At 40.6% G+C, this 19,517-nt stretch overlaps 1 protein-coding gene across 1 annotated transcript in view; it reads left to right on the top strand.

The window, feature by feature from the left end:
• The window catches only part of LOC122571081 (retinal homeobox protein Rx1-like), a 45,326-nt gene that overhangs the window by 1,967 nt on the left and 23,842 nt on the right, over window positions 1-19,517 (top strand). The window contains exon 2 of the mRNA XM_043734350.1: window positions 17,282-17,514. Within this exon, the coding sequence (XP_043590285.1) occupies window positions 17,282-17,514 (233 nt within the window). The remainder of the gene's footprint in view (window positions 1-17,281; window positions 17,515-19,517) is intronic.

Raw genomic sequence — 19,517 nt, 5'->3', positions numbered from 1 at the left:
GTCGTTCCGCGTGCGTGACAATATTCTTCTGATCAGCCTATTTAACGATACTGCTTAGTTAGGCAAATTGCGACCACGCTCGCTATAATTTTCTCTTGAAAAACCATAATGCGCCTTACCTTCCTCGTAACATTAATGATTGGTAATGCGTTAATGGGATCAACTAGTTTCATTGACGTTTGGAAACGGTAAATATAATTGTTTTAGATCGAGATTGTTTATTACATCTAATTACCTCTTACATCTTGTTGCGCCCGATCTACCTATATAATTACATTTTCGAACAAGATTTCTTTGGAATTATGAGATCGTTCAATCATCTAACGTCTGAATCCGATAATATTATTCAGAAGTTATCAAACGGAATACCTACTCTAACGCACTGCGTCGGCTTCAGTCAAAATATATTCAACAAATTCAATTCACCATTTGATACAAATCCTATCGCGTTAATCTTGTTCGGAATTCTTAATGCTTTTACGTAAATGTAAGAAGAATGTAATCGTTTACATAAATCTTTTGTTCCTTTCTAAAATACAAGTATTAATCTCACCAGCTATGGTGCAATTATTCCACTGACCGAGACGTATTCCGTAGATTTTTAATTTAACGCGTTACAGAAGTTACATTATATTAGTACTAGGAATGTTCGATTATTATCAACATTACGTATGGACGCAACTCTTTTTGCATTATTTTATATTTTCGAAAGAAGAATTCTATGAAAATGATAGAAAAGTATTGAAATAATTGACGATGATAAGAGTGTCAAGGTTCGAAAATAGCAAAAAATTTAATTTTTGTTTCATTAACATAAACAGATAAACACTTCCAAGCATATAAAAAATATAATTGTCATTCAATTTTATTTCTTTATACCATCGGTGTACCAATATAGTTACATGGTCTAGTTTGTCGAATTTTATTAGCCTCATTCCCTTTCACAGTTGCAATTCTACTACATTCAACCACTGACGCGCAATAACTTGTCGAATTAGCATCGTGCGGATCAGCCTTCTCAATTCTTTCGCGAATTCGGTGGATGGAACGGGCAACGTTAGCTTATAATTGAAAAATCGTTAGTATCGCTAGGATCTGGTTGCTGGTGGTAGGTAGCGGTATGCTACTGGTGCACGCGGCTAATTACGTCCGGGTCGGCTGTATCGGCCAGTCGGAACGTATATCCGATAATTCCAATTTCGAGAACGAACGGTCGTCCTTCTTGATCGTCGTCGATTGTCGTCGCGAAAACGCTCTAGCCACCGACTGTCCTTTATAATGTCACTCTGTATCGGCTGCACGCGGTTCGAAAGCTATCGACGCAACACTCTCGCCTGGAAGGGTCAAAATCGACAAAACAATTTCGTACAGGCACTGGTGTGTTCCTTTTTTACCCCCATTGCGTCATCGAAAGCCACCGTTAACGAAAAAATTACGGGCTCAAAGAGAGGAAGAGAGAGAAAGAGTATCAATCGATGATACACGGCGCGGCACGAAAATCGAGGGGAATTAAACCTGCGATCCTCGAGTATTTACATTTTAATTTTGGTCTCATTTTACAGAACAAAGAATAACTTTAATACTTTAATACGAAATTGCAACAACAAATCACATGCGTACTAATAACAGTAAACTTGAGATATCGTTTAAGCGAAATATGAAAAATACAATTAGGACAGTAACCGATCGACAGAACGCAATAACTCAACTTGACTACGGTTTTATTCGACTTCCGGTTTGTGATTCGATATTCAGTTTGTTGCATCGCTGAGCTTTGTGTAATCTCATTGGTCGCGAATGGATTACCGTAATCGATAACCGAAACGCTTTTACATAATGTACTTGTCGTTTGTCACCGACACAGCGTAGATCGGTTCGTTGTAACAGGCTGTGGCTGTAGGCGATCGGACAGATCGATCCTCGAAGGACCACGGGAAGAAAGAAAGTCATCGTGGAATGACTCTCTGATTTATTTGGCTCGGGTTTTTGGCCCCCTGTCCGTAGTCCCTTTTTGCACCGATTAATGCGCCCCGATAGCGCGATCGCTTCGAGTTGTCCGTCAGTCGCTGGCGTTTGGTAGCAACTAAGTAGCACTCGATTTATCTTTATTTGATCGTATGTTAAGTTCGATCGGCGCGAGGAGAGACTGGCAAAGGATGGAACGTCGTCGAATTCGAAATTGAAGTTGAATCGAAGAGTATCGAATTCGAGATTGGAAGACATCTTTATGGAGGATGATCGATCGAACGCTCGAATGGAGCGATGTATGTGTTAACGACAGTACGAAAGAAACGTGGAGAAAGTCTGATAAATAAGAATGCAACTTTATTTTCACGTAACATTATCCTATTTTGGCGAAAATCTAGTCAGCTATACATGTGAATATGTATGAAACATCGCGAAGATACTTCTTATGTAAACGATCAAAGTTGAAGAGGAACGTGTACAGCTGTAGGTAATTTCTTCCACAAAAGTTAATAGTAATCGTGTCATTTTCGGTTTCACGCTGCTGAACGATTCGGGAAGACCGATTCTCATGACGAGAAGATCGAAAGGAGAGGAAATATGAGGAAGGCGTGGGAGGACGATAGGAAGAATTAAAAACAAAAGAAGGAGAAAGAAGACAAACGGGTAGAAAGAACGGAGGCTGCTTAGCCAGAGTCTTGTTCCGCTAATCGAATTATCATTAATTATGATACCGTATGCGAGAAAGAAAAAAAGAGGTAAAAGACAAGATCAGCCTCCGCTAATAAGTACGACAGAGGGATGGAAGCGGAACGAGGATAGAGAATGACCGAAAAAAAGAGATAGATGGAAGCGGCTTTAAGTCAGTCGCTTCTTAAGAGCTGAATTGACGTGTCTACTAATGGATCGCGCCTGCCCCATCTACTTTCTTCTTCAGCCTCTTTTTCGTCATTCTTCTCCCTTCTACCTCATCTGCTTCTTCCTCTTCTTCTTCTTCTTCTCTTTCTTCATCGACTTCGTTTTCTTCTTCCTCTTCTTCGTGTACCGCCACTATTACCGGCACGGCTACTTTCACAGCTTTAAAACAGATCTGTTATATCCTCGTCGAGAGGACGTTTCTACGCGCGTACAGTCATTCGGCGGATTCGAAGTGTTCTTGAAAATGCGAAACGCTTCGTTTTCACGCGACATATTATAATTTTAGCGGACATTTTGATAAAGAATCTGCGATTTACCAAGATATGTCTCGCTAGTGAATGATATGCTAGTAGAACTTAACAATTGACTTCGATTCATTAGGGGTAAACAATCCGTAGTGTGAGAGATATCACAGATTTTTAAAAGTTAAAAATTGTTGCTTAAATATAGTTCGACTGTGTAGAAATAATTTTCTACTTCTAATTTTCTATTTCAAACTCGTTTTTCTATTTTCCGAAAAATCTACCTCTTTTTTTTTTTACCTTTTTGTTTAGTCGTGAGTTTGCTGATTGTCCGTTCTAGTACTCACATAATTGCTCGTTAAAACAATAATCCATGCTCGCTGGCTTACATACGTAAATTCAGTCGGCAGGAGTTCATTTAATCGGACGCTGCCTAAAATCTGGTTCCAACAAATGGATAAACGGAGTGCCACTATCAGACGTATTTTATTTAGTAATATTTACCTTAATTTCAAATTGTATTCTTTCACGATGCTGAGAATACATGTTGTAATTTGTCCATCTTTTTCCTCAGCGAGTATCGCGATTGTCTTTTGCACAAACGTGCTGTATGATACAATCATTCGCGGCAAAAAAAAAGCAGAGCGGAAGGACATTAAGCGAGCTTCGTTTTTGCTCGCATTTTCATATAACGCGACATTTTGCGTCGCCTGTCGCCCGTTTTAATTTCCTCCCGGTCGTGCGTTTAATGAAACGAATCTCTGGTGCGACGAGCGAGATCAATCCTCCGGACGCGTACGAAACGATCGTTAATATTTTCAGTTAGAGACCAGAGATTAATCATTCCGTGTCGCTTTCGTTCCTACCTTCTCTTTTTCATCGAGATCATCGAATATACACTTTTGCTCTGGCGGTGTTAATGAATTCGAGAACACACTGTTCCCTTAATATACAAAATTACAGTCTAGTTAGGCTTGTTCGATAAGTTTTTCTCGTAAGGATATAATTCGAAGTGACACGTTGTCGAGATAAAGCGGCTTGATAGGTGAATTAAAGTGTAGGGGAGAGAAGAAGGGTAAGGGAAGGAGTAAAAATGGACAAGGGGGAGAGGGGGAGAGAGAGAGAGAGAGAGAGAGAGAGAGAGGAAAAAAAAAAAAGAAAACGGACGCGGGAGAAGCGTTAAGTGTGCCGCAATCAATCTTACCTTGTACGCGCGGCAGAAGATTAATACACTTTCAAATTTCATTAATTCTTCGCTGCATAATGAGCCGCGGGGCGAACGAATAACTTTCCTTAACGCCACGATAATGCCGCCGAGAACCTCCGCACTGTAATTGCATCAATTCGTTGGTAATTCGCACAATTATCCTTTCTGATTTTCCGGCCAGCACCGAGCTAACTGCTCGAGAGCACGCTTCCAATTAATCACGCGCGGCCTCCACGAATCTCTCCGCGTAATTAAAGTATGTCGTTGCTACGAATCAGGACAATTAATCGGATGTCTTTGTGGGAGATCCCGGCGTGCGAGACACGACCCAAAACGATCGACTGTAGCCTCGACTCTGTTACTTGCTTCGAGATTGATCTCTGAGATACCCTTGGTAATTTTCTTGCAACTTTGAACTTTAATGTTACTAACTTGTTGACTTCGAGGTCATTGTCGAACGTAATGGGATACGTGGGAAAAGTAGATTTCGCGAGTGAACGATTGACTAGAGAGGAAGGAATATAGATTTTATTGATATTGATAGGATAAGAAGGACATAATCTTCAAAATATAGCACATGAATGTCATTTATTCCAAAAGTAACGGAGGATTGTAACGAGTGGATTGTTTGTCGTAGAAATTAAAATGGTAACTTTGATAAGAAAAAGGTAAATAAGAACAATATATAATTATTGACAATGATTCGTGTCATATTCCGAGAGATGTGCTTTGGAGGCAAACGCTTTGATTCTTAAAAATGTGACCTAGAAAAGTTCCTGTAAATACAGTTTCATTACTTTAGAAGGAGATTACATATCTCTGTTATTAACCGGAATGATCACATTTATCATTCTTCCATCTAAATTTGCAGATCATGGAAGGAATAGAGTACGCTTCTCCGTATTCCCGCGTTAGCCAATTTTCGACCCACGATTAATGGATAGTTGTGACTTAAACACGTCTGAAAGATTATTCGTCGAGTACAGGATACTTCAATTTGAATTACACGCCTGTAACGAGCGATCAATTAAGAACCAATCATCGTGTTTTGCTTACTCGAAGATAGGCATTTATCCCTGCAGTGACAGTCGGCGTTCTTCAAAGGTACAGCAAAATCGAAGGTGAACCCCGGACTTTCACTGCGAGGAGATCTTTTGATAAGCAGCTGCACGAACTCGATCCGAGGCATCGGTACTTCAAAATGGTACAACACCATTGAAGCTGGTAGAAAGAGGCACTCGACGATTCTGAAGAAGACTATCGAGACTCTGTTTGGTATAGGTCATTAACATTTTTTTTTTTTTTTTTTTTTTTTTAAGAGAAATTATAAACCGTGAATACGTATATTCGTGCTAGAAAGTGGAAACAAAATGCATGATCGAGTAGCAGCAAAGTAAAATCGAATAATTGACAAAAAAGAAAAAAAGAAAGAAGAAACTGTTCCTGCCAAATATTGTATTTGATTCTTCTCATCGCGAAAAAGGGAAGATGAAGAATCCTACAAAATTATCGAACGCAATAGTAAAAGATGTATCTGTTGGTTAAAAATACGTTGTGAACGATTGTCTAGTTTCGAACGGAATTTCAAAAAATTAATAAAATATGATCCAGATTGTATTTGACGAAGAATTCAATAACTTGGAATATTTGGAAAGTGAAAAGGGTAGAAGCAACGAATAAGTAAACGGCGAGTGTTTTCACAAATTTTTATTAACAAAGCTGCAAATATGAAATTTTCGTAGAGACTTGCTCAGTGTCTTCTTAAATGTCATAACGAGTATCATACTGTGGATATTTTTGCATATTATGTGCATCCTCGTGCCACTGAATTTCCCATAAGTACGCAAACACCCGCAATCTAGGAAAGCAATGCACATAAATCGATACATAAATATATGTGTATTATGCACTAACATAGTAAATAATAGTAAATGATACTCGTATGACGCTAGCGTAGCGTCATCATGACTATCGGTCATAGTACATATATATTATTCGGAAGAGTAAGAATATGCGTTTTTTGACTGGCGCCACGAGATAATAGAATGTGCGTACGTAATCGGGAGGCAAATGTAAATAAGAAATGGAGAACGAACTATTAATAGGGAGAAAATGTTCGCATTGAAAGGAACGGTGGAATTAAAGCGGTCTCCAGATAGAGGTAACAGCGTCGCGGCGTTCTGGAACGCCGCAGGTAAAAGTGCTTTGTTAGGGGGAGTAATTTCGATCGCGTGACAACGGCAATATAGAGCTGGTGGAAGGAGGCACGGGCAATTACGTGTAATTTCATACCCATTTATTGCCGGGAGAGCTCGTTTTTCGACTGTTTCTCGAGTCTCACCAGCGGCGATCGGCTCGGATCGGCGCGCGGAGAGAACTCGAAACGAGCTGGCTACGTCAGATTAATCGATTTTACCTTGTCGAATAAAACGGTGTCGCGTGTTCGTGATATTAAGCCGCTCGTTAAATAGCGCAGAACAAAATAGCGCCAAGTTCCAGTGACTAATGATCTCGGTAATATTGATTTTTAACGCGATAGAGATCGGGGAGGACCTGAAAACTTTGAAGGTACCATTTACCGTTAAGTGTAATTTGTTTCATGGCCTCAAACTTGCCTACTAATTCTTTCCTGAAATAAAATTCCAAACTTTCAGTTTCAATTTTTACAAAGTAACAACGTTACTGGAGCATCTGATGCAATTTTATCAAATGGTTCGTACCTTTGTTATATTTTCAAAGTTATAGAGTAAACGAATCTCTCTTTACTGTTAATTCCTTGTTTCTCACCGTAACTGAAATCAAATACTGTCCCGAAATATGGAATACACTTGCAACGAATAGCTGATCCTTCCTAATATTTGTCACTTACCTCTAAATATTCACATATTTAATTTTCATTCATCTCCAGTTATTATTATTTTATATATTCCGATAAATATCAACCATTAATATCCACTGTATATTTCCAATAACATAAAAGTATCCAAATAAGTACTTCTAAACTGTAATGTATATTCATCCCTCGGAAATCTATACTTCTAACAAAGTTCTAAAAGACTTCAACAAAGGACAATCTCGCTAATCGATTTTACCCGAAAGCTTCTCGTAGAGTCGCACAGTGAAGTTCCTTTCGCTCTTAAACAACACCCCCTTTCGATTTTATGATTTCATCGATTCCTCTGGCATCGCGCATAGAAAGTCAGAGACAGAGTCGCGTCTCCATCCGATTTTCCTGAAATTGTCTTCTTTTTCCGGGCGTTCGTCGATCTTGTTCAAGTCGGTCGAAGACAGGGACGAGGTGATCTCGCGGGAACGAGCGAGCGAGAGAGGCGCCGATTTAACCGAATTACCGTTGGATCAAAGCTTGCGAGTGGTAATTGGTGCACAGGTGTCGTCGATCAATCGTACACCGACCGTCGGGGAAGCTATTTCGCTCGGATACCGAAACGTTTCGTGATCGATAGGACGAACAGACGCGGTGCCTAGACGAATCCAATGAGACACATCATCGAGCGACGATACAGAGAGACAAAACGAGTTGATAGAGGGGGCGAACCGACAGCCTGGCGGAAACAAAGGAAGCGGAGACGCTCGACGCAGGATATACCTGTGATTTGCGCGCTGATTAGCGATTAGAAGCGATTAATCTCGAACGTTCGTGTGTAGGGTGAGAAACGATTGGGGTGACGTTGTTGAGATTTAATCGCGATTATAATTGAAAATCGTGATTATAATGGAGAGATAGTGGCGCTTGACTCGAGTATGAAGATCTTCGTAAGGTGATTCGCGTAATTTATGTCAGAATTACCGATTAGGCTATATAGACTAGACTATAGTTAAAATTTATAATATGCTAATTTTGTGAAATAGTTTCTTAAGGAATAGAAGGGTTTATCAGTGCACTGCTATGGATTCGCCGCATGTTTCTTGTATCTGTAATTTAAAGATTTAGATGAATCTTATCTTGTGCTAAACGCTTTGAACCGTCAACTTTCAACCGTTTCAAATTCAATTATTCTAGATTTTCAAATTTCCTAAATAACACAAGACAAGAAACACGAAGAATATTGAAATTCTGAAGACGTGCGCATCGACTGTTTTGAACGTGTCAAATGTTCAAGCATTTCCATCAACGAAGATATCTCTTTCTTAACGTACTCCTCGGCTACCTTAAAGCAACGCAAACCGTCCTGGTCAGGTCGATTCGTTCGGAAGCTCGCACATGTATGTGAGAATTCGTATTCGTGCCTGCTCGACGTCGATGGAGAGATTGTAATAAGGCTCGCATGCTGGAGAACAATTAAATTATTAGTAGGTACATTGTGCACGGCGGGCTGTTTTATCGCATGACGCATTCTGGTTCCGTCCGTTCATTCAATCGTTTCCCCACATTCTCAGTCAGATAGAAAATTTACATTCAAGGCTTTCGATTTTCAAACTGCAAAAAGTACGATTATTAATCGAAGGGGTTGCGGTAAACGGGCAACTTTAATATTTAAATTGTATTTATTTGGAAAGAAAGAATATGATCTTCATATCTAATGATGCGGGACCTTATTATTATGAAGCTTATTATCATTAGTTGCCTATGAATTTATAGCACGTTTGAAAAAGTGATTTGGTTTTGACCGATTTCGTGCTAGTTTTTGCTGGTTTGTTCAAGTTGCTGGAAAATGAAGGTGTGTCTTTATCGCAACAGTCCCTTCAATTTACGAAATAAGATAATATTCGGAACAAAGAGCAAGGAGAAGCTTAATATTCCACGTTTATTTTCTTGGTTTAATTGCAACATCTTTGCGGTTTCTTCGAGATCGTGTTTGTAAAATACAAGGCTAAAATTCACGAACGATCGCACACAACGATGATCGAGCGTCATACGATGCAGCCAGAGATATCCCAATAACAGCTGCACGCCAGCGAACAATTAAATTATTAAGTAGTAACGATAACGGGGGCCGCGTTGAATACTATTATAATAAAGGCACAACGAATCGCGGCACTTTCGCAGGAGAAGGCAAGCAAATATCCTGCTACTTGATCTCGTCGCGTTTCTTGCACTGCATTTACAAAATCTTAGATGTAGAAACGAGTTATGGTAACGAGAACACGGAACGTGGGCAGTCTTGTAATGTTAATTCCTTTTTTGTGGATCGACACTGATGTTGCCTTTGAAACACTACTAGGAAAACATTTCTTTTCATACAAAAAACGTTATCAATGATTTATGTAGCTAAACTTGCTATATTACCATGTTTCATTATCGAACGATCGTCGATTACTGTTACAATTAAATTCATTTATGTATAGGCAGGAAATTCGTCGATGTATTGCGAAGAAAACTACGTAACCGAAAGCTTTCTCGCGATTTTGCTCAGTAAAAATACTAAAAAGTGCAGTGACTTATGAAAAAATTAAAACACTTGTAAACAGCTATTATGAGCCTCTGTTTAATTAGCGCCGTGACAAGATACGTTACCTATCTCATGTTTCTGTTGGTGAAGTTTGAAACAAATCTGGAAATATATATAGAAGTTTTCTATGGCAGGTGTTTAAATACTTTCGCTAAATATACATATAATTCGCTGCTGTAGATATCTGAAAAATCAAGTAAATTAAGACCAGTTTCCATTTCCGCTTGCGAGATTTCAACGAGATTCCGCGGCACGATGGCGTTCAATTAGGCTCACACGAGACCCCCCCAGTCAATTAAACAATTTCTAACTCCGGTATCGTTTCAATTAACGCACTTCGAGATGATTACCAGTTCGTTGACCCGTTTAGATGGAAATTTTATCCCCATTGCAAGAACTTGATGACAGCTTAAGAGCCTTTCGCCGGCCGTTCTTAAGACACGCTTCGTGCACGTTCTCTCTCTCCTCGCGTTCTCGTTCTCCTCTCCTACCTTCCTTCCTTCTCTTTCTCGTCGTTCGCGTTCTCGCTGCCGCTTTGACAATTTAATAATTCGATACCGGTACGCGAATAATCGACGAACCTGATACCCTTCTCTTGCCAATCGAGAGATCATGTTCTCCATGTTTCTGCTCTCTTTTTCTCTCTTCCGACATCTGCGACGCTTTCTTCGTCCCTTGCAGGCGATAAAAATCATCCCGCACGACTGCTAAAACCGTCAACCAGGTCCACAGAAAAATGATTATCCGATCAGGCTGACTTTTACTCGAGTAACAGCTCTCGCCCTGGAACCAGGTTCTGCAAAGCGCTGCGTAAATCAATGATTCTGGTTCGACGGTAGCCGCGTCTGAGGTTCGGTCGTTGGAAAATGCAACTGCATACTTCTCGTTTGAAGAGCGTGTCTAATCTGTTTATTAACTGTAACAGTCGCTGCTTTGATCGCATAGAATGTCGATTTAGAAGTTTCACTTTGATGTCCCATTCGTTCCAATGAATTACGATTATTTCATTGCTGACGTGCCAAAAATACTCGCGTGTCGCGTGGGAAAACAGGCTAACTTTATAGAACGGGCGATTTTCGTGGGCCGATACGTGCGTCAGATTAAGGTACGCGACAGTTGACAGTGGCTTTTACGAAGAAATTTCCGTCGAAACTTTGTGCCGCGTAAAGTGGCCATTGCGTTTCGTTCCGGAGATAAAAACCGTGCCGTGGAGCCCGGCAGGAGCGAACAGAAGAAACCCACGGAGACAGGAGAAAATAAAGATCAGAGAAGATGAGCGAAAGAGAACGAGAGAAAGTATATGAGAAAGAGAGAGAGAGAGAGAGATAGAGAGAGAGATAGGAAGAGAGTGAGAAAGAGAGGAGAGCAGGGCACCAGTGACGGTCCACGAGAAGACAAATTCTGTAATCCTCTTTGGTCGGCGAGCTAAGCCCTCTGTGTGACGGCATACCATCTTCTTTCTCTTATTTCCTCGTGTCGTTTTGCTTCTCCTTGTCTTACCCCTGTCCTCCCACGCCGATCAAGGAAATTAGATTTCGAATCGACAGCCGTGCTTAAGTATAAACGACGAGGAGACATCGCCGAACGAGGAGGAAACAGGAATTCACAGCAGACAAACCGAGGCAGAAAGGTATCGACTTTTTGCTCGAAGAGAAGAATCGTTGTCCTATAGTAGTAAGATCGATGACCATACCGATCGTTGTTCGATTCTATTTCATTTGGTTGGTTGGAAAATTAGCAGTCGGGTAACCCCAGCGTTAAGTGATATTTAATTAGCCGACAAGAGATACACGACGAGTTGAAATGGTACACAGAAAGAGAGAGAGAGAGAGAGAGAGTATGTCTAGCTGGATATTTGAATTTCGCGGAACGAGAGAGCTGTCTCGTCCCAGTTCTTGCGCGAACCGAAATCTCTTCTCAAACTGTCAAACTGTCACGACGGATTCATTAATCCGCTGTCAATCGTTTATCAAACGCGACCACGATTTCAAGGGAATGAAATTCGTTTCGCGGGTTGAAAAGCTATACGCGATAACGATTATTAATGCGCTTGATGAAATCCAAACTTTCGCGCCACAAATAAAGACTGATGGCTTAATATTTATCGAAATAGTCCTAACTGAGATTATTATTTCGTCACTTTGAAATGTCTAACCTGTAAACCGAATAAAATTAATCTAAACGATTGTAAACGATCTCAGGACAAAAAGAAGAAAGAAGAAAAAAGAAGAATAACGAAGGTATTCGCGTTGGTATTCCAAATTCGGGGGAGAAACAAGATTGTATCATGTCAGTGTAAAGCGGTTCTAGTCCATTCCAGCTACTTAAGAGATTGACACGAGAAGATAGTATAATGGACGAAGTGGTCGAGGAATTGTAGCCTCCTCCTGAATCGAGCACCGGCTCTAATGGGCCAACACTGATGGTTGATAAATTTCAAAACGCCACGGGCCACCGTTCGATTCTTCTGCCGGGACCTGCACCTATAGAGTCGATTAAGCGGCATAATAAAATCACGCGAATACATTTGTCCACATTGTTATATCTATACGAACGCTGACATAAACATATTCTTCGTAAATATCATTTTTTAACCCATTTAAGATCGTACACGTACGTCATGCAGTGTCTACCCAATCTGACCGATAACGTGCTGTGTGCGTCACGTGAAGCAATTTGTGTTATCGTTATCGGTTAATATTAAAATAGCGGTTAAAAAAATAATGTTATGTGCAAATAGTGTTATTGGTTTGAAGATAAAGAAGACAAAGAGCAAACGAGCGATCCACAGTCAGAACTAAACCAGAAACGAATGAATCGAATTGGGTCTCTTTCTGGGGACTCTTCTGTCCTCGAATCAAATCAATTTCGATTAGTTTAAATATTCGGGAAAAGTATAAAAATCAAAGATAAGCGACATCGATTCCAAAGTAGGTAGGAAATCAATGATTAAGAGTGAAATTTGCTCGAAATAACGGTATCAATTATGATGCTGAAATTAGACAGGGAAAACTTCCGGTTCGCGACACGGTGTCGCCTTTAATCGAGGAAAATTCGAGCCACTTGGTGGGATATATACCGGGTGATCTCGATATAACGGCGTAACACGCGGTAACAGCGACGGCGCGGCGACGCTCTGCACCTGCACCTCGCAGAATTTAATCACGATGGTTACTCTGTCCGACCGAAACCAATTATTGCGCAGACGTACTCACACACGCGCTTACGCTGCCCGTGATGCGGACATTCTCTACGCACCTATATAAATCTCCGTATCCCCGAATGGATATAATGTACCGCATTAATTTCCCTCTGAACGCATGCGATTCCGTGTTTGTCGCCCACCAAAATGTCCGACCACCGGCTATGTTACTCTATTACTGGCAGACATCACTACTAATTCGTTCAACGTTTAGAAACTTTGTGATTTTCACCGAATGATGAAAATGGAAATTGTAAATAATTTTAGACGCAAAATTTTCCGGCAGTGTATTATTGCGCAGCTGTAGTTACAGCATATGGTATTTTATTATATAAAACTTTGTTTTTCTGCGTCCATTGTCGAGACCAGAAAATACTTGATATTGTTTCGGGAAAAATTAAATTCGAGCGCGATGTATTTTCTGAAATAAGAGCGTCGTTAGCTTACTTAATAAAATTATACTGTTTAACAAAAAGAAGGGGTTAGGTTCGTAAACTATACCTATATTTTAACAAAAAAATCTCCGAAGATTAAACCATAAAAGAAAAGAATTTTTTCATTGTTAAATGGCTTGACTACCAATTTTCTATTGCAAACTTCATATCCTAAAACCGATTCCCCCAAAAATCACTTTTCCCACTCGAATGACGGATTATTACTCTTCCAGCAAATCAATCGTATAAAGGGAGCTTACAATTACAAATTTGCAAGAAATTTATCGCAGTATGAACGATCAGTAAACGCAACTTATATTTGTATGTCATGTAAATACAAAACGTTATTTATCCTCCATAGAATAGAATAGAATAGAAAGATCTGACCTCCTATTAATTACGAAAACAGAGAAAGCTTTTATTCTTGGTTCGATTAAAAATTAAAAATCCAAAGTTCAAGCGAAACCTCTGCACTTAAACCTCGTGATTACCCATCCAGCCTGTGAATTCAACCGTCAGAAGCTTTCGCCTCTTCCATAGCACGACGTCATCGTTTAACCTCCATCTGCAGCGTTCTCAGTTCCCTTTCATCGCTCTTCTCTCCGCGGCGGTGGAGCAGGTCGCATCCTAAAACAGAAGTTGCTGGCCGTAGCTTAGACAGTTCGACGAGTAGAGAGCCTGGAGGAAGAAGGGTGCGCAGTTCTGTCTGGTAGCATGGACGGAGGAAAAGGGAGGTGGGCGAAGGTGGGCCCGGGGCGAAGGAGAACGATGGTGTTGGCACTCTCGGGGGCCATTATTGATTGTTGTTGATAATTAGCCGGTACAGGCGCGTCAATCACGAGGCAAGGCGAGGTTATTAGGCTGTTGGTTAGCACCGGCCCGATGGCACACGTACACACACGAATGCGCACACGCCGTCACGCACAGGATACGTTGTACACGACGTGCACAACGTGTCCGTTCGTCTGTGTGTAGGCGTATGCACGATGCCGTGTGTTTGTGCGTGGCTACGTGCCGCGTATGTATGCATCTGTGTGCGCGCCGCCATTGAGCCACCCGATTACCCCCCACAATTCGATCTAATGCGCTACGCTGCGATGCGAGAGAAGGTTAATTATGCAGTTAATGAGAGGCTGAATATATATACCCTACGGGGTGTCGGGATGGTCCCGGCGAAAAGAGGATCATTTGGATCCCGTTCCAGCTCGATTGTTGAATTTGGTTATGGTCGAAGAACGCCGGAAAACGGTGCTCCATTCCCTTCCCGTTTTAAATTAATCGCGTTACAACGTTCGAGGTCGGTGTTTAAACGCCTGGCACAGTCGGCGAAAACTCGGTGCTTTTTGATTGCCTCGAAATTGATATGGAACCCGCGTTCGCGTTTTATGTTTGCGTACAAAAGCGATAGGTATAAATATGCATATGAAACGACGAGACCGGGGGTGACTCGGCCGCGAGTGAATTTCACTGCAGTGGTAGCAACGTAGAACGGTGGCCATAGAGTGTAAAGTTTGGTTGACGAAAATGTCTATTCGCCACCAGTGGCCGCGAGTACACTCGTTCGAACGAGGCGTGTGCTTCCGCGCAATCAATTTCTTCCTCGATAACGGCGCTCGTGTTCCTGGATACTATAATAAGGACGGATAACGCGGGAGATGGCGGTAATTTGCAGCGAAAAGGAGCATGTAATAGTTTGTCGGAAGTGCAAGTTACGCGGTTACGTGTTATAACTTGTTTAACGACGACGAAATGTCGTCGAGCGAGACGCCAGCTACTTGAGTAACGGTAGAGATTTTATGGGTTATCAAATTGAAAAAGATTGACATAAAACTTTGCTGAAAATTAACCTCTTGGAAAAGACGCGTTTTTTAATTGCCTATTTTTCCTTTCTTTCTCCTTGATCGGTGCACGTTGGACAATCGTCAAAGAGCTGACGCGCTGCGCAAAACAACGAAAATTTCTGGTTTTCCCTTTTTGCAGGTGACCTCTTAATTTCCGTTGCACTGCGTTGAACATCGCGCCGAGCAAATTGCGTTCAAGCGTTGATTTCTACGGATAAATTGCCGTATTGTGCGTCACGGAATTTATCGACACGTGTATCCTCGTGTCTCGATGTCGAACGCCGCTTTCGATTGCCCAATATGTCCCGATAACGAGCCCTATTATCGTCAATTAATTGTATTCTCGCGTAAAACTTATCGGTTTCCCTAAATACTCTAATCTGGGATAAGGCTGGTGTTTTTTTCTTTTTTCTTTTTTAATTCGTATCCGTATTGAAAATATTGTCTGTGTGACAAATAAAATTGTTGCGATAAGTACGATATCGTAACTCATAAATCTCCCTTTCTCTAGTTGCTCCTTTCAAGATAGCGCGTCACAGCGGAATGTACTGAGCTTGTCGTAAAATAACTGTACTCGTTGGTAAAACGACAGATAAGCTACGTTTCATTTAATACAGCAGCCTGCAAATGCAATCTGGCTTGCGATCTTTAGCCTGCCACCCGGTATATAAACGCGCGCGTCGATCCACGTTGGCGTGCAACATTCGCCAAAGCGACAAGCTTTTATGAACGGTGTGATTCCTGCGGAAATCTTGTCTCGTCCACTGAACTTTCGAATGCTGGTTCTATAAAAAGAACAAGGACACGCGAGAGCGACTTGTTATAACGTCATTTTCATACAATCCATTAACGTTCGATTAGCGGAACTTTTGATTTCGGACAGATTCGAAATTGCTCGTTTAGTAAACTCATTACCATCTCGTAAATATTGAAACGGATAATTAATTGTTCGCGTAAGATTCTGGGAAATACAGTTGCAGTTTGTCGCACGTTCGCGTTCAATCCATTAGAGATATTGTAATAATTACGAATTCGTGTAAATCAATAAGCGTCGATAATCAGGTAATCGAAAATGTTAGTAAAATGAAATAATTTCGCAGCAAAAGAGGAATTGCCAAGCCTTTTCAAATGATTTCTCTTACACGACTTTTGCCTGTGTTACTGTAAAAACGTGACATCATTAAGTCGATACGATTTCTACGAACTGTACCCCCGTTACAAGAAATCGTAGATGATTAAAGTCAAAGTCCACGGCCTATTTAGGTCCCTGATGAAATTGAATTGCAACGAACCATATTCAAAATCCAAACAAACTGAATCGTTTCAAAGTTCATTTTCTCTATCGCTTTTTAATATTTGCAAAACAGACAGGAATAGAAAATAACAAGCGACAGAAAATGAATATTGGAATAGTTATGCCAGAAGTAAGTTGATGAATAAAACTACCAAATGTTTCGAGAGATTACATGTGGTTCCACAGTAATGATAAGAATGTAGAATGTCAAATTCAAACTCAAGGAAACGAATTAATATCAAAGTAATATCAATAACAAAAAATATTCAATGACCTAAAAATCTCTCGATCTTTGAACGAAAATATTTATTTTTCTTTCGCGTATTGCAATCCAGTTGAACAGATATTTAGATTTTGTAAAACTAAAAACCGTACCGTGTTCCAACCAACCGAGGATTTAAGCTGACTAATTTACTGACTACCGTTCATCACGAATCTAAATTTTCATATTTGCAATAATATCAAATAGATGTTTAAACTTACGCTAGATGTAAACAACTATTATTTGCAACTCTTGTCTGACCTATCAAGAGTTTGAAATGCGAGAAATTCCTACGGAAATCTCAAAGTCGAAACGTGCACGCGAACGTGAAAAATCGAGCACGATCCAACTCCGAGTGATGAGCGTTACAACACTTGTAATAGCTAGCATTATACGCGCATAATAGAGGTAATAGCCGAGACTGGGATAAATCGATCACCATTACCGTACCTATTAACCGTAACGACCGTTTCCGAGGAGACCTGACCACTCCCGTGGGTTCCAGGTGAGAACAGCTGCAATTCCACCGGCGGTGGCAGCGACGAGGAACTCGGAGCAGGCTGCGGGGACGATTTGAACGGGAACGGCGGCAAGAAGAAGCATCGTCGAAACAGGACGACCTTCACCACTTACCAGCTGCACGAGCTCGAGAGAGCCTTCGAGAAGTCTCATTATCCGGACGTGTACTCCAGGGAGGAGCTCGCTATGAAAGTCAATCTTCCGGAAGTGCGCGTCCAGGTGAGTTAAAACGCGAGTTAATTCGTGTGCACGAGGATACCTAGTACTTATCTCCAGAACTACCGATTATATATTAGAGTATAAAATTTACACCAAAGAAATCGGAACTAAAGAACGTATATATAGTGTATATAACGGCAAGAAAAAAATCAAGCCTTTGTTAGTACAAATAGTCTGCTTAAAATCAGACAAATTCACACAAATGTATCGTTGCACATATAAAAATTGTTTAAGAGAAATTATAATTCGCTGGTTTTGACGATCTTAAACTTGGAAGCTTAGAAACATTAGAAACTTGGAGAGTTGCTTAGAAAGTTAGAAGCTTAGAGAGTGGAACGTGTGTATTGAGATTTTGGATGGAACGATGGGCAGATCTAAAATTTATCCTATAATTTGGAATCTGTTTTCAACGATTTTAATTCCTCTCTCATCTTATAAGAATAATCCTGTTATTAAATAGTGTGCATAGACGTAACTTGAAAAAGTTTCGAGAATTAACTGCGCAAATGCGAAGGCGGGTTCGTTTGTAATCGGAGATCCTGTCGGTGGATCAGCGATTAGGAAGAATAATTGTCTGAAATCGCGTTGTTAATCGGCATACAGCGAGAGATCGTTTTCTCGCGGGTAAAACGAATATTCATACATTTTTAAATAATCACCCGACCGCGGAGTCACGCGACTAACGAGGTATTAACTCGTTAACCCTCACGACACCGGCGCGCGATCCTGTTACCTTAACGATTTCACGAAAAAAGAAGGGAGGGAATAAACGAACGGTCAGAAAGGCATCGTACTGTGCCATAACTTCCAACGATGTTTATTAAACAACCACCGTCTCTGTTACCTCGCTCTTTTATCGAAAACCAAAGCCAAAAAAACAAAATGAAAAAAACAACGATCTCTGATCCAATGTTTTTCTTTACCTTTACAGTCTGGGAAAAAACGTCACTCGAAAAAGAACTTCTCTTCGACAGGGATTATTGTATGAAAACAAAACAAACGATTTTCCAATTCGTTCGATCTGAACTGTTTTACACGACGATTTATTAATTAACGATTCCAGTGAGTTGACAAATTATAGATTATTTAGAATATTTAGCAAGTAAAGTAATCTCTTAAGCTTTATTCTTTTAGTCGTGTTGATGAAAATTTATTTGCATAAATATTTGCAATCGACTTACAATCTTCTCTTTCACAATCCTATATCAAACACAATAATTAGAGGCTTTATAATTTATAGATCTGTAAAATTTCCTTTAGATTATTAACCAACGTTTTTATTGGCAACTTGTAACTTGTGATTCGTACAACTTCACGTAATAAAACTATCGTTTTCTCGTCTTGAAGGGCGATGAGTTAGATTCATAGACACTAGGGCTCGAGCACGAATCAAGCGATTTAATATTTTCCTTCGTCAGTCTTGGTCTTTCTCTGTTCTATTGAAATCAAGCGGACACGAGTGCCGTGCGCGCGACCAGCAAGCGGGCCGAGTTTAATGGCAGCGTTTCCGTGCAAACAATCGGAACAGCAATCGCCGGCTGACGCTGGCCCCGACGTATTAAACTAAATTAAATTAATTATGTGCGTGACAGCGATAAAAGCACGCAGTCGCATGCGACGACGCATCGATTAGGCTCCCGGGGGCACGCTTTCCGACCGTGCCACCTAACAAAAGTATATACGAGCGACGTAGTTTGCCAGATAACAAGCAACCAGTACGCCAACTTTTCAGGTGCACCTGCGTTTTTTACAAATCGAAGCAGCTAAATTGATTTTTCATCCTATTGTTTTTTAAATCGTTTCATAACTTTACCATTTCGTCATGCCTGATAAGCGATATGATAACAATCATCGCGATTTTATCAACGATCCTTGGGATTAAAGTCATTTCAAAAGGAATTAAAACGGAGAAAGTAGAAAGTCTTGCGTTGAAAATTAATTGCCGGATTACTTTTCCTTTTGTCGGACTATTCGCCTAAGACGAGTTTAGTATTTCCGTCAGA

This window comes from Bombus pyrosoma, linkage group LG1 (genome assembly GCF_014825855.1).
Source record: "Bombus pyrosoma isolate SC7728 linkage group LG1, ASM1482585v1, whole genome shotgun sequence".
Taxonomy (NCBI): Eukaryota; Metazoa; Arthropoda; class Insecta; order Hymenoptera; family Apidae; genus Bombus; species Bombus pyrosoma.
Note: the sequence above shows the minus strand (reverse complement) of the source record. Positions and strands in the feature narration are given on the sequence as shown.